Below are 23,613 nucleotides of genomic sequence, written 5' to 3' on the forward strand. Positions count from 1 at the left end.
ATTTGGTATTTTGGTTGCCCTAGGTAAATACCATTACAGTAGTCCATAGACCCCATTATGGTGGAATTAACCATCATGGTATGACAAGCAGGAGGAAGCAGGGGGAGAATTGTCCTCAACATGTTTAGCTTCCCGAACCCTGCACTACAAATTGCAGAGATCTGTGCTTCTCGTGAGCCATTCGGGAGTAGCTTCACCCCCATGCTTTTCACCGATGCACAGGCAGCAGGGCATGGGTCCAAAGAATCAGGCCAATATTGGGCATTCCAAAGGTTATCAGACCTTTGTGGGCTGAACACCAGCACCCCTGTTTTGTTGCCATTTAATTTCAGCCAGTTTGCTGCCATCCATGTACTGATCTTGTCAACAGAACCAGATTTTTCCTGGATAGTCAGTCTGGGGAGTGTTAGGCAAGATTATATGCAGTAACCCTGTGGGAGACTACACCAGTCTTGTCCTCTTGATATTAGGTAACCCATCTATTGGTATAGGTCTGTACGACACAAGTTGGTAGACTGACTGATCAGCCAAACTTATTTCAAGAGGGGTACATGTGAGCTGTAGCATCGAAATCTACACATACAAGTATCCAAATAACACTTATACTCAAGGTTTTCGAATAAAATAATTAACGGTCAGTTTTAAATAAGCATTGTTTAAAAAGGGCCATGTGCAACAATAAAAATATACTTCATAACACGTTCTCAGAATCAAGGTAAGCAAGTAGATACTCTTTAGAGAGGCTTCATACACACTTCGTACACCCTGAGGTGACTTCAATTACTAGGACAGTATTGGCATTTATATATCCCCTTTTGTGCTTGGTACAATTCTGAGGTTGTGGAAAGGAAAGGTTAATGGAAGGAAAAAAGTTACAGGTTCTCAAAGCATGTGAACTCTTTTTTTAAATCCCCCCCAATGAAGTCTAGATAAAAACCTTTCCCAGCAATACTAGTTAACAACAAATGTACCACCTATGAGGGACAGTTTGAATCAAAGTCGTCAATAGGTCAGAAGAGTCTACAGGGAGCCAGGACAGCCAAAGTCAATTTGAACAATATCTGTGGAGCTGAGGCACTTCTTAGATAGCACAAAAGTCTTGTATAAAGTTAGAGAGTTTGTTGAAAATCACCGTTGGGCCACAAGCTGTTAGGCTTGTGGAAGTCAGAGCTGAAATCAACTCTTCAAAAAGCAGCTACTGCAACTCCAAAGTGAGGTAATTCAAGCTACAGACAAGTGGTAAGTACCTCTTAGTCAGCACAGTACATTAGGTTAGAAGAAGAGAATCCAGCTGGCTTCTTTTCTGGTTGCAGATCCTGTGTTCCTGGACCTCAGTCGTGGAGACAAGGAGGACGTCTGGAGGGCTCCTGCACTGCAGTTCGAAGGTCGGCACCAGCTACAGGCTCTTTTCAGTTCAGCGGCACTTTGCGGTTTCAGCTACCGGCAAATAGCACCACAGCAGATTTTGGACACTGGATGGGTTTCCTTCACTCCTTGAGTCCAGCACTCTGGCGAGGTGACTCGAGGTTGGGTTGTCCTGCTTCAGGAGGGTCCTCGGGATCTTCCTGGAGCTTTGGTCCGGTTTAAAGACATGGCACTCGACTATGGATTTCTCGACCCCTGGCACTCGGTTCCAGCAGCAGCAAAGAAGTACAGCCATTTGTGGAAGGTCCTCCAGCAAAGTTCGTCTTCGGGTTAATTGGTCCCACTAACCCAAGGGAAGAAGTCGTCCTCTCCGGAGGTTCTCTAGTCAATTTGGAACCAAAGGTTCAGCACAGCAGCAGGGCTTCACCAGGCAGTTCAACAGTCCAGGAGGATGCAGCAAGCTTCTCCAAGATTCCTTAGTCGGATGTTTCGTCCAGTGGTATAGACTGTCTTCAGTTCAAGAAGACTCAACTTTTATGCAAGTTTCTCCCATTCATGCACAGCGTAGCTTTCACTCACACTGCAGGGTGGCTGTCCAGCCAGCCAATCAGGACTGAGTGCATTCAGATAACGAAGGAGACTAAGGACAGGGAGTTTCGGGCACCTCCCTCGCTTACTGCCCTGCCAGACACACTGGAGCCAGAGGCGGGATTCAGTACCGAAGCCCACCAAGGGCAAAACAAACAAAAGGGTTAAACCTGGTTTGGCACGCAGAGTAAAACCCAAGAAAGACCTCACAAACAGGAAATGGTGAACAAAGAAGACCGGGGCCATTTTGACACAATGCTCACCCATGAGTGCTATACTGCAGCTGAGGATTCAGTCTGCGGTAGAAAAGCACAATAGCACAATGGTAGGAACATTAAACCACTGCCACCAGCCATTGAAAATAGTGAGGGTAACATAAAAAATGTTACATGAGTAAGTAGGAAAAGGGGCTAAGTAAACCCCAGCACTCCACATAAGATGGGGTGTGCTGGACCTACATAGGTAAAAGGGAAGTAAAGTCAATTTCACTTTGATACTCTTGGGAGGAGTAGTTCACCTAAGAGAGTGTAGTTAAACCTTATTAGAAATCCAAAGGACTTCTCTGTGACACTGCACTGAAGGTGCTGTGTGTCACAATACAAAAGGTAGATACCTATGGAGTTTGTCAGACTCCAAAAACAAAGAAAACAGTCTAATTCAGATAAATAAATATATGAGAGAGTGAGAAAAAGGTCTCACTCACTCCAGGATAAAAAATAAAAAGTTGTAAAGTCCAGCAAAAGAGCTACAGGGGTGGGGGGGGGGGCTCTAAGGTTGAAGGGAATTGGCACAGAAATGAGAATTCTCACTAACTGTGTGTCATCAGCATAAGTGTAGAAGAGGACTCCACAGTCAGCAATGAGATTGGCAAGGAGGCTGACATACAGATTGAAGGGAAGTGGGGGAGAGGGAGCGAGCCCTGCGGGACCCCAAAAGTCATACCCATGTTGGTGGCCAAACAGCCCTGAAAGGAAATGGTCCGAGTCTGCCCAACCGGTAACCAGCCACCCACACTTGCTCCAGTCGGGTTAGCAAAGTGTGATGATCCACCGTATCAAAAGCCGCGCAGAGATCAAGTAGATTAAGAACTCCTGACTCTCTGCGATCATGGCAAAGAGCGAGGTCATCTAGTAACTCGATCATAACCGATTCAGTACCCATAGTGGGACGGAAACCAGACTGAAAAGGATGTAAACGGTGGTTGTTTTCTAAAAATCTCAAACTGAGGAATGATCACTGCCTTCATCAGTTTCATTATAGCAGGGAGATAGGACGATAGTTAGCAGCCTCCTGGAGATTTAGATTTGTTTTTTTCAAAACGAAGGGGGGGGGGCGGCAAAAGCATGATATGACAGGGTATTTATAACGCACTTAATACCCAGAAGTTTCTAAGCGCGGACCCGGGAATCAAACCTGTGTGGCTCCATGTCGTTTGGCTTCCAAGGCGAGCACGTTGCTGCTGAGCTATCCTCCCGCATCCTAAGGAAGCAGGGATAATCCCTTTGGCAAAGGAATATTGAAGGGCATTTGTAAATAAAGGGATCGCCCAAGGCAGGAGTGCTTTAAGAATCACAAGCGGTGTGGCGGCATATGGCGAGGCCGATTTTAAAGCTGCCCAAAGATCTCAGTACACTTTCATTATCCACAGGATCAAGACAGAATGTGCTTAGCTGGAAAGGGGCCAGACCCGTATAGGTCTGTCCAGCCAAAAGTTGACTAGCCCCATCACAAGATTGATCGTTCATGATTGCTTGACGAATGTTGCAGATTTTCTCTGAGAATAAAGCGCTGATTGCATTGCAGTATAGCTGAGCATCTGGCAATATAGCCTGCTTCTTAGCAGAGGAAACCGGCAGTTCTTTAGCCACTAGGAACAGTTCCCTAGAGGAACAAGATGCATCAGTAACCCGGTTAGCGTAATTTCCACTGCAATCATCTTATAATAGCAGGAAACTACTAGCTTTTAAGAAGCTTGGTCTTCCTCTGCATAGTTAAGACGCCACTTTCTTTCCAGGTGACGGCAGGCCGGTTTCTGTTCTCACAGATCAGTGGTAAACCATGCAGCCGTAGGTCTAGGTTCCTAAAATGGGTTTTCAGGGGGGGCCAGATCAACGGCCACCTTAGAGAGTGCCTTTAGGAAAGAGGCACAGGGGTCGTCACCATCTCCTCTATTCCTCATTAGTTTGCAATAATCGGTCAGTGAAGACAGACATGTCAACCTTATGCCAGGACCTACAAGATGGTAGGCCGAGAGAATGCACCAAAACACAAGATGGGGTTCTGATAGTAAACACGACCAAGAAATGGTCAGACCAAATGGCCGGGACCGGAGTAAAGCAGACCACCCGCGCTTCATCTGAGAAAATCATATCAAGAAGATTGCCACTCTTACTAGTAAGGAGAACATTTCGGAGTCCCAAAGAGAGGTCTAATAAGCTGGTAATCAAGTTACTGGCAACCCGATCGGAGGGGTCGTTGGGATGCAGGTTAACCTCAAATAGTGTCTCCAGACAGCACCTGCCACAAGGTGGAAGGCTGGGAATAGGAAACCACCATTCAGAAGCCTCATTGAGCATCAAACCTATCGAGAGCACTGTAAAGATCCACAGTTGGGTGCATGAAGTGTGGCAGACAAGGTGTTGGGAAAGATTCTTTTTGATGCTTTACCTCCACAGACATCAATGGGACACCCTACATTTTCCTATTGTTTTAAACCTTTCCTGACTTTGGGGGGGGGGAGTTATGCCTTTTTGCTCCACTTACCTTGCTATCCTCTGTTTGGGGGCACTGATCAGTGCCTATGGCTATCAGTGCAAAGTAAATTTCCTTTTTTTTTTTTATCGGTGCACCTTGTTTTTGGTAACTTTGTGGTTGCTGAGAATGATGTGTCCAGGATGGGCTGGTGGCAGGGGATACGTTTGTGGTGTTTTCTTTATTATACATTTATTGCATTTTACCACTTAATGCCAATTAGAGTACCATATACTCTAAAATGGCCATGCCATAAGATTTTTGCATGTCTCTTTGGCCATCTTGTAGTTTGACCTTCTTCCTGCCATAGAGCGGCTGGATTTTCCATACATGGCAAACCCTTTCCCAGTGAAAGCTCCAGCTTCTGCAGGCAAAGAGACAGCGTGTGGCTTGATGTTGGGGGCTGGGTCTGTCTGGACCCAGTGTTGCTGAGAAGATGCAGTGGCCAGAGGCTGATGTCGGGAGACAGATAAATGCATCATTCGTAGCGTCAGCCCCTGTTAAGGAGATTTATCATCATTATTGTGCTTCATTCCCTCTCTGAGTGAGACTGCTAGCACTTTTTGCTGGACTTCTAGACCATTTTCACTTAATCCTGAATGAGTGAAGCCTTTTTCCACTCATTCATTCTTATGGGCTCTGTCTTTTTGAACTCTATTCTTTGTATTCTACCTGTACTATGGAGTCTGTCTGCTCCATAGCGCCTAAAGGCATCTGTATTTTGCAACTGCAGCACACAGCTCCTTATGGGCACTGTTGCTGGGGACACTTTGGGTCCTCCTTTAAGACTTTATTTCCTATATCCTTAAGTAACTACAGTTCTTAAGGGTAGAGAGGTACTTAGTATCTCTCCCAAACTGTATAGTCTGAGAGGTTGCCACACACCACCTTCAGTGGAGTGCCAAAGGGATACTTAGTATCCCCTTTCTCTCTGCTCCTGTGACATTTTAGTCACATAGACAATCACCTTGTTATGGCTGGTGGCAGTGGACCTGTTCTACCAACTATTGTGTATTTTCTATACCGAAGGCTATGTCAATAGCCCTGTTAGTGTACAATAGGGGCACCCAAGTACCAACTTGGGGCCTCCCTTCTTTTTTGCCATTACTAACATGGGTGTTGTTTGTTAGCCCTTCTACGATTCTGGGATGGGGAGGTCTGTGTGTGATATTTTCCTTTGGTGGGATCCAGTAGGCGTCTCTGCCTAGGCTCCAGAGTATCTGGGCAAACAGGACGTGTGGGAGGAGTCTTCTTCCACCCCCCTGTCCTTTGTCTGCCAGAGTGCCTGAATAGGACCAGCTGCCAAAGGGGGTCTGGCTGGCCTGATTGGAGAGCCAAACACCCCTTTCTGTAAAATGCTGAGAGAGATTGCAGAGGAGTGTGTGCTGGAACTGTGTGAAAGGTGAGACTTCTGGAATGTAAAGCAAGTCAACCACTGGAAACAGAAGTAACCGAAGAAGATGATGACCAGAGACACCGGCAGACCCTTTGCAACACTGTGAAGCGACCACTGCTGTCCTGACCCCGTTTTCTATGCGACAGAGGAGCTCCGAAGACTCCTCCTTTCCTTTGGCTGGTGGGAACAACCAGTCCCAAGTCAAACTTAGAAGAGAGCCATCTCCCAAGGTCCTAGGAGTTTCCAGAGCTGCGGAACCCCAATGCAGAGACCTGCTGCCCATTTTGAGTGCATCGTTGTAGAAAGGCTGATTCCGTCCAAATCTGTGCGGAGTCTGTAAGGACACTCCAGAGATATGATCCAACTCGCTGAGACCCCCCTCACCGGAGTGTGGGACTGCAGGAAGCGAAGAAGATTGACCGAGCGATCAGTGTCCTTTGTTGGTGCTGCTGAAGAGGCAACAAAACCTTCGAGTGAACCAAGAAGTTGCTGAAAGTCATACCACAGGTTTATTGTCCTGCCTTTCATCACCAGACCAAGTAATCTGGAGGTCGGGTCCAGAGCTGCCACATCGTGGAGGAGCCAACACAAACATTTTCTTCAAACTCAAGGTATTGTGGGGAAAAAGGTATTGCTTACCTGATTGGTTGGAGTGCACCTAGAGGTGTCCAGGGCAATCTCCTCTTACCTCTGACCCAAGCTGCTGCTTGTGTCCCCATTACAAGTCTTTTGTCCGGTCTGCTTTGTTGTTAACTTGCTGCTTTAATAACTTTAGACACTGGAAGAAATCTGCAGGAGCTCTTCATTCTTCACCGTTTGCCAAGACGTCAAGCCCTCTTCGAACTGCCTTTAGCTAGAGTTGCGTTTTTGCACTTAAAAGACTTGCCAGGCGAAGAAACAGTCTCTAGAACTTTGAACAAAGCTCATGTTGCACTAACCACTTATTTTCCTCCCTTTAAGTGACTTTTCTATATGTTTGCAGAGTAAATGCATTACCGTATAACCTGTTGATAACTGCATGAGTGCGCAATTACCGATGCTACGATAACCTTGCCTTTTCCGTTTTTAACGTTGCTACAATTGTAACAGCAAACGAACACAAAAGTGAAGTGCCCTTTGAAATGTATTTTCTGATGCTTGTTAATCTTCTCAGAATCACATGCTGTGCATATGGTCCGACATCCAGTGGTAACCGCAGAGTATTGCATCTTGTCTTTCTGGGACCGAAAGGGGACGTCGGCATAGGCGTGTCTTTAACACTATCCCTATCGTGACGTGTGCAGTACCCAAAATCCCTCACGCGCCGAGGTCCCTCAGATTGTTTTTTTCCGCCCAGATATCTGGTCACCCTATTGCGGAGCTCTTACTAAAGACATTGTTTATCTTACTGAATTGTCGGTTTATTCCCGTTAAGTCACTTCCCCCAACAAGAACATCTTCCACGAAGACTACAGGGGAATCGTCTACGGCTGTGTATTTCGGCCCCTTAGAGCCGGCGGCTGGATTTTCCATATGGTCGGGCCCTCTGGCTGACCTTTACTGTAGGGAGAGTGGGGTCGGGGTGGCCATATTGTTTAGTATGTCTTTCCTCCTTTCCCCTCTTTTCCCTGTCGGTCTGGTCATCCTTCCCTTTTGCTATGGAAAGGACTCCTTTTAGATTCTGCCCTAAGTGTAGGGTCAGATATCCTTGGAAGGACGAACACAGGACGTGTAACGCCTGTCTCCCCCCTAGAACACGACCAGAAGCGGTGTGTGGCGTGCAAACTCCTTTGGCCCAAGACTCTTAAGGAGCGCCGTGTAAAGCGGTGGGCCTCGTATGGTGTCACGTGTGGAGTACCCCTTCCCCACGCCAGCCGAAAGTGATGGGGGTACTTCGGATGAGCAAACGTCCAATGCGGATGTTATAGACCTTGAGGCAGACACTTCTAGGTCCGCCACGCCCTTCCCCGACCCTTCCAGGCTCCACTCTGGTCTTGCTACAGGGACGACACCCGGCGACAGGGGCATACAAGCGCATCGCACTAAGCACACAACCCCTACGCCAATTCCGACCGCTTTGTCGAAAAAGGCAAAAGCGCCAACGGCGCAGCCGAAAACTATGCCGGTTCCTTTGGATCGTTCAGATCCAAAGCCTTCCTCGCATCCGCAGCAGCGTATTGCGACTGGGCAATCGAAACAAACTAAGAGCGCTACTCCAAAACCTACATGCATCGAAGTTCGGGAGCCTGACGCTGCGACGATTTCCGAGGACTCAGTAGGCCCGAAAACTACAGCTAGGCCTCTACCTGGAAAACTGACCACTAGGCCCCCTAGTGCTGCGTACGGTATTACAACTGCCGATAAATCATCAGAGCTTTTGTCTCACGACGATTCGGCGACTATCGAAAGTAGCATCGGAAGAATCGCAGCGGCAGTCGGCCTTACTCCGGTTCCGCCCAAGGTTATGGGCCAAGCCTCGGAAAAAGTATCGGCGGATTGGGTTCCCGATTCTGATGGGGTTTACGAAGATAGTAGAGAGCCTCTTTCCGACACCCTGAGAGGTTCCTTTTGACGCCGCAGTGCGGAGAACGTAGTTTCTCCTCGCGTAGGACCGTTTGGGTCCTCTAAATGGACTACAGAAAAATGTGAGGGTTGTATGGATCGGCTGGAGCAGATGATCAGTTCTTCTGATCATCCTCCCCCCGAAAAGGGCTCGGGTAGACCCTAACCTCCAAATTCAGGAAGATCAGTCTCATGTTTTCGAACAGGAAGACGTTGTCCATATGGACACATATAGAGACATCTATAATGAAGAAGAAGCTTCTTTTCTCAAACTATGCGTAAGATCAACATGATACTACGGACAACTGGGAAGAAACCCAGCAGGAAGGTCAAGACCCTTGGACACAGCAAGATCAGGATACTGATGATTTGTGCCTAGACTCTCCTCCGTCCATCCCGGCTCGCCAGGCCTCCCCTGTGGATGACCAAATGGCTTTCAACTCCATGTTGAAGAAAGCAGCTGAATACTTCAAAATTGCCACTCAAGAGGCGGTACCTGAGCAGGACTTTGGAGGATATTATTAAGGAAAAACCTGCGGTGAGTCAATCCATCCACCTCCTTAACTCTGTTAAGAGACGGGTAGCTTCCTCATTGGTCTCACCTGCCCAGACACGGGCAGTGAACCCGAGAGTCAAAAAATGATTTCGACCTTCTCCTTCCGACCCTCTATATATCAAAGGGCACGCCATCCCAGACTCACTGGTAGTGACTACCACTCGAATGAGGGCAGGGGGGTACCCCTTGCCCTGGGAGAATCACCACCGGGCAAGGAGTGTAAGCGGTTGTATGCCCTGGGCAAACGTGTCACGTCAGCAGCTGCATACACCATTCGGGTTGCTAATAATACTACTCTATTAGCAAGCTATGCTGATGCCCAATGGAATTAGCTGAAAAGGCCTCCAGGAGGTTCCTGAACCCGCCAGGACAAAGCTTCTCGCCATTGTTTCGGAAGGAAGACTGGTTAACCAGAATGTGGTGAAGAACACCCTGGACACTGCGGAAACTGCAGGCAGGTCTCTTGCACAAGGGACTCTACTGAAAAGACACGCATGGCTGCGTACATCAGGATTTAGACTTAAGACTCAGGCTCCCTCATTAATAAACTCATTGAGGAGACTAACCTCTTCGGGAAAGCAGTGGATGAAGCGTTGGAGACAGCCAGGAAGGAACATGAGACTATAAGGTCTCTGCACCAAATTATACAGAAACCCTCCTCTCAGAGGGGTAATAACTCTCGGCGGTCCTTTCAAGGGCAATCCTGTGCTGGTCAAAACAACTACGGCACGGGTAACTTCAACACAAATCAAACATCTGGAAGCCCCACTTACTACCTCTCAAGGGTCAGAAACGCGACAAAGGTAGAGGCAGAGGCCCCAATCCCAAAGGAGCCATAGCCTCTGGTCAGAAATGACCACCAAGACCAGGTCCCCTCCCATGTCACCCCGGTCGGGGGGCGATTAACATCTTTCCTCAAGTCATGGGAGTTGATAACTTCCGACCAGTGGGTCTTAAAGATGGTCGCCCACAGTTATTGCGCGGAATTCGCCGATCCTCCACAGTTCAGACCGCCACGCTCACGGCGCCTTTCACCGGACCATCTGGAGATCCTGATCCAAGAGGTGGAAGCACTGCTGGGAAAGGACGCCATAGAAGCCGTCCTTATTCTTCAGGTAAATGAGGGTATTTATTCAGTGTACTTCCTTGTACCCAAAAAACATCTCACCAGGTGTCCTGTTCTGGATCTGCGCCCAGCGAACAAGTATATAAAACCCCAGAAGTTTTGCATGGTAACACTGCAGCAGGTGATCCCATTGCTGAAACAAGGGGACTTCATGGCAACATTGGACATGAAAGATGCATACTTTCATTTTTCAATGTTGCCAGCGCACAGGAAATATCTAAGGTTCATGATCCGGGACAAACATTACCAATTCAAGGTACTCCCCTTTCGGCATCGCTTCAGCGCCAAGGGTGTTTACCAAAGTCCTGGCAGTGGCAGCTGTACACCTGCGCAGACTATCAGTCCCAGTTTACCCTTACCTCGACGACTGGCTCATCACGGGGACTCGTTCTACGTTTGTTTTTCGAACACCCAAAAAACAGTAGATCTCCTCTTCAGTCTGGGTTTTTCAATCAATGAAAAGAAATCCAGCTTAATCCCCAGCCAAGTAAAACTATTTCTGGGAGCGCTAATTTGAACGGAAGACGGTCTTGTCTTCCCCTCCAGCGAGAGGGTTCAGAACATGCTCTCTCTGATTCCTCAATATGTAGCCAGTTGGGAGGTGACGGTACGCAAGGCCATGCTTTTGCTAGGGATGATGGCGTCCTTTATATACTTAGTTCCCCACGGGCGGCTGCGCATGCGCCCCATGCAAGAGTGGCTCAACCGCCAGTGGTGTCAGGCCAGCAGACAATGGGAAGATCTGTTAGTTGTCTCGCCAGCCCTCGTTCTCTCTGCAGTGGTGCTCAAGAGAAAACCTCTTAAAGGGGAAGACATTCACCACCCCTACAGTGGAAGCCATTCTCACGACAGACGCATCTCTCACAGGGTTGGGGGGGGCTCACCTGCTTCAGCAGACAGCGCATGGAGTGTGTTCCCCTCAAGTAGCATCCAATCATATAAACTTACCTGAGCTATTAGCGGTGTTCAAAGCATTGAAAGCCTTTCAGGTGCATCTGCAAGGGAAGACAGTGCTGATCCTAACCGACAGCACTACAGCAATGTATTACCTGAACAAACAGGGGGGCACTCACTCTCCAGGGCTATCCAAGCTGTCCCAAAACATTTGGATATGGGCTCTCAAACACAAGATGTTTTTGTTGTCCCAACATGTTCCAGGGGAACTCAATCTTCTGGCAGACGTACTCAGCAGAGATTTTCCTCTGCCAGAAGAATACGAATGGCGTCTGCACGAAGACATTGTGTCCAACGTCTTCGCAGAACAGGGTTTCCCAGAGATTGACCTGTTTGCTAATCAGGAGAACACCCAATGCCAAGACTACGCCTCCAGGTACCCCCAGAACCGATCCAAGGGGAACGGTCTCTGGATAACATGGTCAGGGAAACTTGTCTACACTTTTCCCCTCACTCCCCTTCTCAACAAGATAGTGCACAAGATGCACCAGGAACCAGTTACCATGATACTGGTTGCCCCCATGTGGGCCCGCCAACCCTGGTTCGCTCACCTGATGGAAATGTCCCTCTCCCCACCAGTCAAGCTACCCTGCCCGTACAACATGTTGTCTGAGGACAGGGGGGAGACCTTACACCCATGCCCAAAAACTCTGAACTTAGCAGCCTGGCTCCTGAGATCATAGAGTTTGGACAACTGCAACTCCCTCAGAGGTACATGGACATACTCGGGGAAGCGAGAAAACCTAATACACGTTATTGCTATGCCAGCAAATGGAAACGTTTTGTCATCTGGTGCAATTCCAAGGGCGTCAATCCCATCGATTGCTCACCCTCCCACGTTGTGCTGTATCTAACCCACCTGTTGGACACTGGGTTAGTCTTCAATTCCCTAAAGGTTCATCTGGCTGCTCTGTCAACCTACACCACATCACAACAAAAGGTATCGTGGTGAAAATACCGGTGATTAAAGCCTTTATGGAAGGGGTTAAGAGGATTTATCCTCCCATCTCTCACCCAGCCCCTGGATGGGATCTGAATGTGGTTTTGACCAGGCTCATGGGAGCTCCCTTTGAGCCTATGCATAAAGCAAGTCTGAAAGGCCTGACTTATAAAACAGCCTTCCTAGTGGCTATTACTTCTATCAGAAGGGTTAGCGAACTACAGGCTCTTTCTGTTCTAGACCCCTTTGTTACAGTGCACAAAGATAAGGTAGTTCTGCGCACACATCCCAGGTTTGCTCCTAAATTCATCTCGAAGTTCCATGTGAACCTATCAATCGAACTACCCACTTACTTCCAGAACCCTACTAACATGGCCGAAAGAAGCCTTCACACACTAGACGTGCGCAGGGCAGTCATGTTTTACCTGGAAAAAACCAAACCACTAAGGAAGACTAAACAATTCTTCGTTTTAGTGGCAGCTGGTAGAGAAGGGGATCCTGTCTCTAAATCAGCCAGCTCAAGGTGGATTGTCAAATGCACCACATCATGTTACACTCTTGCTAAGAGAGAACTGCCCTTCAAGCCTAGAGCACACTCTACTCGAGGCACTGGGGCATCCATAGCATTCATTGCAAATGTTCCTCTTGAGTCCATTTGCAAAGCGGCAACCTGGAGTTCTGTACACACCTTTACAAAACACTATTGCCTAGACACTCATTCTAGGTCTAATTATCAGGTGGGACAAGCAGTACTAAGACATCTTTTCTCTACTGTTCCTTCTCAAAACCCACCTCCAACTCCGGGTACTGCTCGCTAGTCTATGCACAGCACGTGATTCTAAGCAGATTAACAAGCATCAGAAGACATGCATTACTTACCGTAATAGCATTACTGATGATTGTATCTGCTTAAATTCACATGCGCCCTCCCTACCTCCCCGCTCAGGGTTGAAGGAACATAGACGTCTTACTACTTTCTCTTTATGTACTCACTCATTATAGCCTTGGGCTCCCTCATGGCAGAAAAAATACAATTGGAGGGACCTCGGCACGTGAGGGATTTTGGGTACTACACACGTCACGATAGCGATAGTGTTACAGACACGCCTATACCGACGTCCCCTTTCGGTCCCCGAAAGACGAGATGCAATACTCCGCGGTTACCACTGGATGTCGGACCATATGCACAGCATGTGAATCTAAGCAGATACAATCATCAGAAATGCTATTACTGTAAGTAATGCATGTCATCTAGTATTCCTAAGTGGTCTACCGTTAGTCTGAAGTATTTAAAATGATTCTAGTGTAAATATAATAAATATAAGAGTACGTGCTTCTTGGCAGTGCCTGTCTAGGTAAGATTCAGTGTACTTGCCTACAGCTCTCATCTTCCTCTAAAGAAAAGCTGGACTGCCCTGCCATACCTCCAAGGAACTGAGCTAGTACAGATTAATACTAAGAGTTGGAGGATCTACAAACTACTGGGATAGCTTACTAAAGTCTTACTGCCAGTAGGACTTTGGGAAAACTCCCCTAACAGCCGCTCCCACATACCGTAGAAATGAGGAGTACATCATTTATAGCGTACGCCCCGTCTATATACCACAAGCACAAGACTGAAGAGAAACAAATGTGTCCATCATTACGTCGGCCCTTCACCTGTTTTGGCTGTACAGAAACGAAAGATGCACATCGTTCCTGGCATCTATCCCCTCACCACCATCATAACGCTGGTGTGAAAGATGTTAATTTCCTGAGGCAACCCTATAGACCCTGCCCCGACAACATCACATAGGCGATAAACCTGCAGACGATCGATCAACTGAGAGAGCTGTCATCGCAAAGATGGCAAATTACGTCATGGCTTAAGCCAACACACATAGGTGCATTAGACACAAAGCACATACACATCCAACACAAAGATATGCAGCCAATTGGTCAATTTGCACTTAGACACAAAGAACATGCTTGCATCCGCTAGGTTAGAAAACATACTCTTTTCTATACTGAAACGCAAGATGCACGAGAATACACATAAAGCTTGCTTAATGCAGAACGCAACTAAAATGAGTGGCCATGTAAGCCAAGAAGAAGGGTGAAGCTACACTTAGGTGAATGGGAGACAGGAAGAAACCAAGATTCTGTCTCGCTGAGCCAGCAGAAAAGCCAAGCCTGAACAGCTCAGACAGTAAGTGCACATATTTTGCCAAGGAAAGGTGTGGATTAGCAACCGAAGGGTACAGGTGGTAAACGGGTCCCAGGCGTGAGACACAACCTTCTCATAGGAAGCAAAGAAACAAGTGTTGCTGGAAGGTCAGATTCCCACCAGCGCAGATCTGACATAGAGGTGAAAGTAGCTCGAACAAGTCTATAGAGGCCCCTCCTAAAAAACAATCTCTGGGCCCGTCAATTCAAACTAATTACAGGCCGATTACCACCATACCCTTTCTTCTTATGATGCTAGACAGAGTGGCCTACATCCAAATACAGCAGTACCTGGAGACAACCCATTTACTAGGAGTCCGCCAATCTGAATTCAGACCACAGCATGGCACGGAAACAGCCTTGCTGCATCTGAAATCAGATAGACTGATTCAGGGACAACTGGAAAATTGCCCTGCTCCTTCTCCTCTATCTCTCAGTTGCTTCGATTTGGTTGACCATGAAGTAGTGTCAACACCTCACGTCTGCTGCTCACTCTTCACAGGAGGCCATCATGTGGATTAAATCCTTCTTGAACAAAAGGACCATGAGTCTTCTCGACCACAGATGCTGCCGAACCCATCCCTATTACATGCAGCGTGCTACAAGGCCTTTGTGTCTCACCAACAATGTAGAATATCTTCACAAATCCATTGTTTGAAGATTTGGACCATTTGGGTGTCACCTACACTAATTATGCATATGACACCCAGATCCTCATTCCGCTGACAGGTGACTACCTAAAGGACTCGGCTTTAGTGAACAAAATGTACTTAATCATTCAGGCATGGATGGCCGCTCATGGCCTCTGCCTGAAAGATGATAAAACAGAGCTCCTAATACTTGGCTCAACAGCCAATCTGAGCAAACGTAACACAAATTACCTGTCTTTCAATATAGACGGAAACATTATCAAAGTTGTAAGAGGTTAAAAACTCTCGGCTTTTACCTCGACTCAACTCTCACAATGAATAAACAAGTGAACGCCATGGCTTCCTCCACAGCATACACTTGAAAACTGATCAGGGCATGCAACCCCTTTTCTATCCAATGCAAGCTGTACGATTCTGGCCTGAGCCCTCATATTATCCAAGTTGGATTATTGTTATGTACTATATTTAGGGGCGGACAAATACATTACTAAGAAAATTCTAATTCTCCAAAATAACGCGCTTAGAGCAGCATGTGGCATTCCCAGGAGCGAGCACATATCGGACGCAAGCAGGCAGAACAAATGGCTCTCCACTATTGACAAAATTATACTCAAAACCATCTCCCTAAGACACAAATGCCTCAAAGATGCTGCCCCAGGATACCTCTCTGAGAGAATTGTCAAGAAATTCTCTTCACGTCCAACCAGGACTGGTAATTCATTCTGTCTGGCCATCCCCAGGTTCAAACTTAGAAAGGCGGGGGAAGTAGCTTCCCTGTCATGGCGGCGCAGCTTTGGAACTCCCCCCGCCACCCCCTTTCTTTGAGAGAGGATCAACCTTTTCTGCAATTTAGGCATAACACCATAACGTGGCTAGTATCTCGGGACATTTGAGACACATTGCGTCTCTATGTCCAATAGCAAATCAACTGGCTAATTCTGTATCCACTGCCAATAACCATAACGACTCCTTTTGATCCTACTGTGGATAATCTATGGTTTTACTATGTTTTACTATGTAAATATTACTCTGCTCTTGTTATGTACAATTCATGTGTATTTACTGTAACCACGAACGCTCGGCAATCGAACCGGAGAGCAGACTTGAATTGCAATCTTCGAAAACCTCATACATTACACCAAGAGATTTCATTGCAAAGCAGCCACCTTCAACTTTGATATTTGACAACCAGATCTTCTTACACTAGTCAAGTGAAACAGACTGCCCAAGCACCCTTGTAGAACTAAACAAATACCATCAGTCCAACTGATATTTTTTCCTTTTCGAACTATTTTTATTTTATTTTATTCCAACAACAACCCCTGAAGATCCGCCATACACCACACGGTGAAACACGTGTTGGGTATTTGAATTTGAAGTTGCATTTTTTCGAGATCAACTAAATTTCTGTAATGTAACAGTTCTTAGCAATTACATTGAAGTTGGATGGAACTAAAATCAAAACTGTGAAGTAACTATCTCTATTGCAAAGAAATGTACACCTTTCTGGCATAGTTAAATCCTGTGATGCAACAGTGTTTACTTTGCTTGAAATATTTTTTTTTTTTTAAATGAGCAATTTCCTGTTTGGAATAAAATCAAGGCTAAGACTATAGAAAAAAGATTTGGTCGAATTTATTACTGCAAAAGTTCTCAATCACCATTTTTTTTTTCTTGATGACTAAGAACATAATCTTGTTTTCTGCAGAGCGCGAGACTCCTTAAGGTCTAAACAGGCAAGTGCGTTAACTTGTTCAACTGCAATGTCTGTACCCGAAGCCTAATGTATACTTGTATCTAAATGCGCCCTGATACCTTCGGGTCTGGTGCGCAATACAAATAAATAAACGAACAAAACAAACAAGGGAGGTAATAACACTCGCAGTGAAAAGGCTAAAATCCTCATACAATCCTGAGCAGAATAATTTGAAAATGCGGTCTCCGCACACGTGACCTGCAGCTGGAAGGTGCCTATTCACTGGAGACGGACATGGGCAGACAGAGACCTTTGATCTCATCCATTTCTTTGGGACAAATGATACAAAACAGTGTGAACTTCAAAGCAAAATGTCCTGGCTTGCGGCCTAGGGAATCAGATAATGGTAACCTTATTCGGACAAGTAGCACCTTGGGGACGTTATCACCTTCAATTGTTGCTTATGTGCTGGTAACCATCAAGGGTGCCAAGACTGAGAAAGCCGCCACTCACCAATCCCTCTTCACCTTTGATGTTCTTGTAAACAGTGTTGCAGCCACCATTCACTGTGCCCTGATGACCTGTTTCACTATTTTTTTTGTAGGTGGTCTCAGGCGGAGCTACTAGATATGGCCTGACCAATGGATGTACCTAACCCCCTATAGAATCCCATAATTCGTAGAGTCCCTTAACCAATCCCATCCCACCTTAGGTATCCTGAAATGTAACTCTTATTGTGACATCATGTACACTTAAAGGCTATTGACAAGCCTGAAACTAGTTGCGAGAGATTGGAAATCGCTATATCTATCACTGTCCCAGTTTTATTTTTGTTGAATAAAACAGTACTTTGTCACATTACTGGACTCTTCCATTTTTGTGTGTCGGATTCCTCCTGGTCCGACCGCTTGCTTACCCATAAGGTGTTTCTGTCCCATTACAAGACACTAGTCACTTAGACAACCCTACCAACCTTATCCTGGAACCATCGAAGATGAATCTGCAAGCTCTAGAAGAAACAAACATGTTGTAACTGAAGATAACAAGTGACATCACTGCCGAACTGACACGTGGATACACTAGACATGAAGCAAATATGCACTCACTGTGAAGAAACGCAGACATAAGGTCATGCGTTTATACATGAAGCATGTTATCTGCATCCAGTAGACCGTAGTAACATAATCTAATCAATGTAAACGCTGAATCACAACGTAACTGATGCACATAAACAGCTTGCTTTAGCTTGCTAAACCTAGAAGTGCAACGGTAACGAGACACCACGTTGAATAAAATGGGCGGGGTAGCCACGTTGGAGTGAATGTGAAGCCTCAAAGTAACAGGGAGAATCAACTCGGTGAAATTAGCTGAAAACAAAGATCTGTGCGGGCCAGACAATAGCTGCACAGCCACCTACAAGGGTACTGTGGAAAGGGAGAACAGAAGATGATTCCCAAGGGCCAGACATAGTCTTCTTAGATTAGGTAAAATAATAAACCGTCATATGATGCAAAGTGTCCAGTAATTAAAAGCTTAATATTTCATGAGGAGTAACTCGGCCAAGTCTCTAGAAGCCGGAGAAAGTAATAGCACCTGTATTAATATGAGCTAAACTCCTAATAAAAGCAGAACAGAATAATTCAAAATGTGGTCTCCTCACATGTGACTTATAATTGGAGAACAATGTCCATTCATTAGCGTCGGACACAGATATGCACCTGCCTTAACTCCCCAAAGATTCTCAGACTAAGAGGTCCTGGCTCGACGCCTAGGAAATAAGGGATGGTGTCTTATTCAGTTGAAGAAGCAGCGCTACCACTATTTATGCTCATATGCTGATGACTTGCCAAAAGTCCAAGGTTGGTGAAAACAATGCCAAACCAATCGCAACTCTCAATATAATGTCGCTCTATAACTGTTGCATTAGCCCATTACCTATTGCTAAGATGTCTTTGTTATTTGTGTCATTTTAGGAGTGGTCTAAGGTGGGGCCACCAAATATCTGTATCCAATGAAAACACTAACCCCTACGTTTCTGGGTGTGTGGCTCAGTGGACTAATGCATCCACTACAGGGGCCTGTGTTTGACCTAATGGTCACAGGTTTGAATCCTTGCAGGTCCACTCAGTCCTTCGTTCTTCCGAGGTCGGTAAAATGAGTACCATTAAGTTGGATAACAAGAAACAACTGTTATCTGCCAGTAGCACCAAGATGCCCCTCTGGGGGTGAGCATGCGCTCTACAAATACACCCGTTATGTTCTGTTATCCCATATGTTGACACATCCTCTTACCAATTCTACCTTCCCGTAGGTTTTGGTAACCAAGATTGTGATGTAAAGTCAATGATGACATATGTTTTGTTTATAATCTACTGTTTGGTGAGGAGACCGTTGGAGACTTGTGCGCTCATTGATGTCCCTGTTTTATATGGACTATTAATAATACAGGCCTTTGGCAATTACCTTGCCTATTTCTGTCATTTGGGTGTGGTATTTCCTGGCCGGTCTGTTCCGCTAGCCCTGGGACTTTCCAGGGCTTCCTGTATACTGTTAATGATTGGGCAGCCTCTGACAAGTTGGAACATTGCAGACCTTGCCCTTGGTGGGATTGAGGCAACTCCAGCCCGGATTCTGTGTAAGAGGGAGACTCCTCCAGCCATTCCTCAGATCCTCGTTGGATCCAAGACCCCTATGAAGAAAAGCAGCCCACTGAAGACTCGCAACTTGTTGGGAAATTGTCAGCAGCCCTTACTTCACTTGCCTTGTAAAGCTCTGTCTCTTTGCAGGTCTCCTGTTGAACTTCATCAGTGCTTCGACCCCTGTACCGGCTTGACCAACCAGTCCTGACCGGTCTTGAAGACCCAAAAAGGCTCTTTCTCATGCTCTGTGACCATGCATGGCTATTTCCTACCCCCGTCCAAAAGGAAGACTGCCAACAAAGATAGTTGCCAACAAAGAAGCGGCTTAGCCATCAAGTTACCCATTTTGTGCACTATGCTGGTGAAATGGCTACCTCACAGTAAAATAAAGGTGCTGGGAGAGCTCAGAACAGTCCTGGAAGCCTTGTTGGCTAGCCAGATGTCGCCCTGGGATACTCCGCTGCAAAGTTCACCGCCCCGAGTTGAGCCTTGTGACTCTGCCAGACAAACTAGCCAGATCCCAAAAGCCTGATGCCTTAAGTGACTTCTGCACCCAAGACCCCTGATGCTCCTCCAATTAAACCAAGGCTCAAATCCAGAAGGCTTTGCAATTTCAAGAGCCCCTACAGTCGTCCTTGAGTGAATCGGAGTGCAGGGATTGAATAAACATAAATGTTTTGCCCCCCCCCGTCTTCATAGGGCTGTATAAGATTAAAGTCCTACCCCCATCACTAACTAGCCTAGCCTAGAATGGTGGTATCTTTTCTTGGGTCTCACCTAAGGTGGTTGGATTGGATTATGGTCTAGTAAAGACTTTCCTTTCGATTTCATTATCCTTTGGAACACTTACAACTACTTTTTGCCTAAGCCAACATTTGTGCAACTCCCTAAATTAGACTCCTAGCCTCCTGAAAGAACTTTTATTGGGACCCGTGACTCTAATGGAACTAAGCCCCTGCTTTCCTAGCTAAGTAATGACCTTTGACGGTTAGTACAATATTTATGAGCTTTTGAGTGGTGTTTGTGATTTTCTTTATTCTAAACCTATTAGTTCTCGAAATATTGATTACATACCTGTCTCCATTTTCTTATTCACTTGTTTTACTTCACTTAGAGTATCTTGGGCTATCTAACTGTATGTAAAGTAATCTTAGCGGCGCTCACTAAGGTGAATGTCTATATTATAGTAATGTCTATATTATGGTAATGAGTGTTTTAGTGAGTTACTTACCTGTGGTTTTTCATTGATGAGCTTAAGGCCTAAATAAATAAGGATACGTTTATACATTCTGCCTAAATAATATTAAGAGTGCCATGTGTGTGCTTAACTGAACCCTTCACCACTCTCACACCCAAGTCTAAAACCTGCTGTTCATCTACACTACCCAGATAGTTTAGCTAGACACTAGCGTTTTTCCCTGGTCACCGGAATAGGGTGGCTTCTCGGAATCTGTCCAGAGGGCTGATATTGAAAAACCACCTTAACACCAGGTTATCGACTTGAAGACAGGAGGATAGACCAGACCCATAAAAGGATGTACACGACAGCTAAGGGCTGTATCTCAGACCCCTGGCAAGTGTCTGGCAGCAGGAAGGTAAATCAAGAGCCTATTAAGTCCTGTAATCTTTGATCTTGGAAGGCAACCCTGGTCTTCTGTAAAATTATTGCAACCAGACAAAAACCCTAAAGGGGGAAGAAATACTTGCTGGTAGGAGCCTTGTGTACAGGTATCATTCTCCATACCGGATGGCGACCTGCGGCTACAGGGTGAGACAATTTACAACACACAGGTACCCTAGGCAAGGAGTGAGGAAATATTTGGTGGTAGGTGTGAATTAAGATTTAATTAAAGGCCTTGTTGGTGATCCTCGGCTAGAGATTGAGATGATCTGTGCAAAGGTGAGGCCACATACAAGAAGGAGGACATACTTGCTGGTAGCACTTGGTCTGGAAGTGAGCTGTGTTCTATATGCCTTGACTGGAAAGACAAGGACTTAGTTGAGTGCTAGATCTCTGAGACTGTACATTACCAAAGGGAGTCGGACCAGACCTAGACCAGATAAACTTTTTAAGATTACCCATTCTGATGGCTTTAGTGATGGCTTGTTGCTTTTGACAATCAAATAGACAGCGAAAACTAGGGAAGCTGACACTCTTCCTGGTAAGTAACACATTGGCATCCATCCAGACACTTTTGGTACAGCTATTCCTTCTGGCTTTGTCAAAACCCTAGATCCTAAAGATGTTCACCTGACCAAGCCTATTTCTAAATAAACGTGTTTGTCTTGTGTTCTTTTAATTCTTCATACCGGTTTAGCAAATGGGGAGCCTGTCCTTTGTTACCCAATTACTCTATCATTCCTATTACAGACTAACTTCTGATTATAACTGATAATTAAACTTGGTGCCCTAAGTACACGTTTGACTTTGAATATTAGCCTATCTGAGAGAATCCATCCCAAGACTCTGGCTCCCATACCTTCATACTTCTCCCTCACGTGCACACTCATGCAGTCAGGGCTCACATCTGAAGATTGATCTCCACTATTTCCTCTCCTGATTGCTTGTATATCCTTTGTTGACAAATTGGCCGCTTCCCCCTCCCCGTTAGCTTCCCAGGCTTTTTTTTCCCTCTGCTTCCCTCGAATGTTCTTTCACCCTATGAAGCGCTCTGTTGCTTCCTGAAGCTAGGTCTGCGCTCAATAAATACCCTAATAACAATCTCTATAGCTCTAAATTTTGTTTTTATTTTTGTTTTATCATTTGAATGTATTCATATGATGAGTGCTCTGCAGATGACTTGGAGGTCCTTCATGTATCCATATACTAAGGCAACATATGGAACGGCTGTGTAATATACCCCCAGTATTGTCAAATATCCATATGCTTCTGTTAAGTATCCCAGCTCATTTGTCACTGGCACTTTTCACAAACAGGTTGGTGTCCTCATCAGCAGCTCTTTAGTCTCTGGCCAGAGAATAGCAGCACGGATCCCAAGTGTGACTGAAGTAGGCTGTGTCTCACCCAGTCTTGGACTGAGGCTTCCGAGTTCGTCCTCTCCTCCCACTTCTAACCATCCTCACCTTAATAAATATCCCTTGCACACAGACCATTCTTTTTTGTCAGAAGGTGGTCAACTTTGATCATTTAAGGCAGCTGATTTTGGGGGTTCAATGCTTCTCTGGAGCCAATGAGCTCCCAGGGATCATGCTGGTATTGAAGTTGGTATAGTGTAGACAACAACAAATTCATTCTGAGCTGGGTATGGCCAGTGCTACTGGAACCAGTGCTTTGTGAGTTGATTCAGATTTTGAATTGGGGATAGGATCGCATTGAGTCTTGCTTGTGAAGTTTGGCCTTGTGTTCCGATTTATCTGTAGGAGGTTATTGGATCGCTCAGGAATTGAGTTTGACTGTAGGTGGTGGAGTGGTGGGTCTTTAGGACTTGCTCAATCAAGACTTTGACCAATGCGGTTATCATCCGACTGGTTTCAATTAGACTCTCTCAGGCTAATATGCAAAGGGCTCTTGTCTGGCTGAATGGTATACGGTCTGAATGGTTCCCACCTGGCCATGCTTAAGCTTGTTGAGCCCTGGTGCTGTTAAGGTTTAGGTCAGACTATATCAGTGTGTGCCAGAGTGGTGGTGATCTGACCTGACTTTATCTGCTAAGTGGTCAAAATGCAAATCATGTTTATGGATTTAAAATTTCTGATCTTGTTGTTTTTATTTCCTGCTTAGATCACCTTCAAGAAGGAGGCGAAGAAAGTGGAAATAGAGGCCCTGAAGGTTATTGACAAGCCTTTAGTAGACTGGTAAGCTACTACTTGTAAAGCTCCTTGCTATGAGACAAGTCACTTGATCTTCCTGCTCCTGAGAACCTGTTCCTGAGCTCCTGAAATGGGGCAGCGTGACACATCTTTGTTTAAAACACATTGGTTCAGATCACCGGAATGCAATTTTATTTTAATGTTTATCATGTATTGTAATTAATGTGTGGTTTGCGACTGAACCTTTTCTCAGGTTTATTTGCTCTTTATTGATGGCTGTATTATATTAATGAATTTGTTGAACCCTTTAGTTGAATAGGGATTAGGGTTCTATATGTTTAAACACATGTAACGTTAGGAAAGCTCTCCCTCTTTGCAGTTGAATATTCAGCCTTCTGTGTCCTGCCATGGTCTTGTAAGCAATAGTCAGCACGG

General features: G+C 45.8%; 1 protein-coding gene across 7 annotated transcripts in view; it reads left to right on the forward strand.

Annotated features, from left to right (window-relative positions):
* PAN2 (poly(A) specific ribonuclease subunit PAN2) overlaps nt 1-23,613 on the forward strand; it is a 1,309,324-nt gene that overhangs the window by 1,145,621 nt on the left and 140,090 nt on the right. For all 7 annotated transcript variants that reach the window (XM_069653787.1, XM_069653789.1, XM_069653788.1 and 4 more), the window contains one exon: nt 23,150-23,223. In XM_069653787.1, coding sequence (XP_069509888.1) covers nt 23,150-23,223 — 74 coding nt within the window. The remainder of the gene's footprint in view (nt 1-23,149; nt 23,224-23,613) is intronic.

This window comes from Ambystoma mexicanum, chromosome 3q, assembly GCF_040938575.1.
Source record: "Ambystoma mexicanum isolate Mex_15411 chromosome 3q, UKY_AmexF1_1, whole genome shotgun sequence".
Lineage (NCBI taxonomy): Eukaryota > Metazoa > Chordata > Amphibia > Caudata > Ambystomatidae > Ambystoma > Ambystoma mexicanum.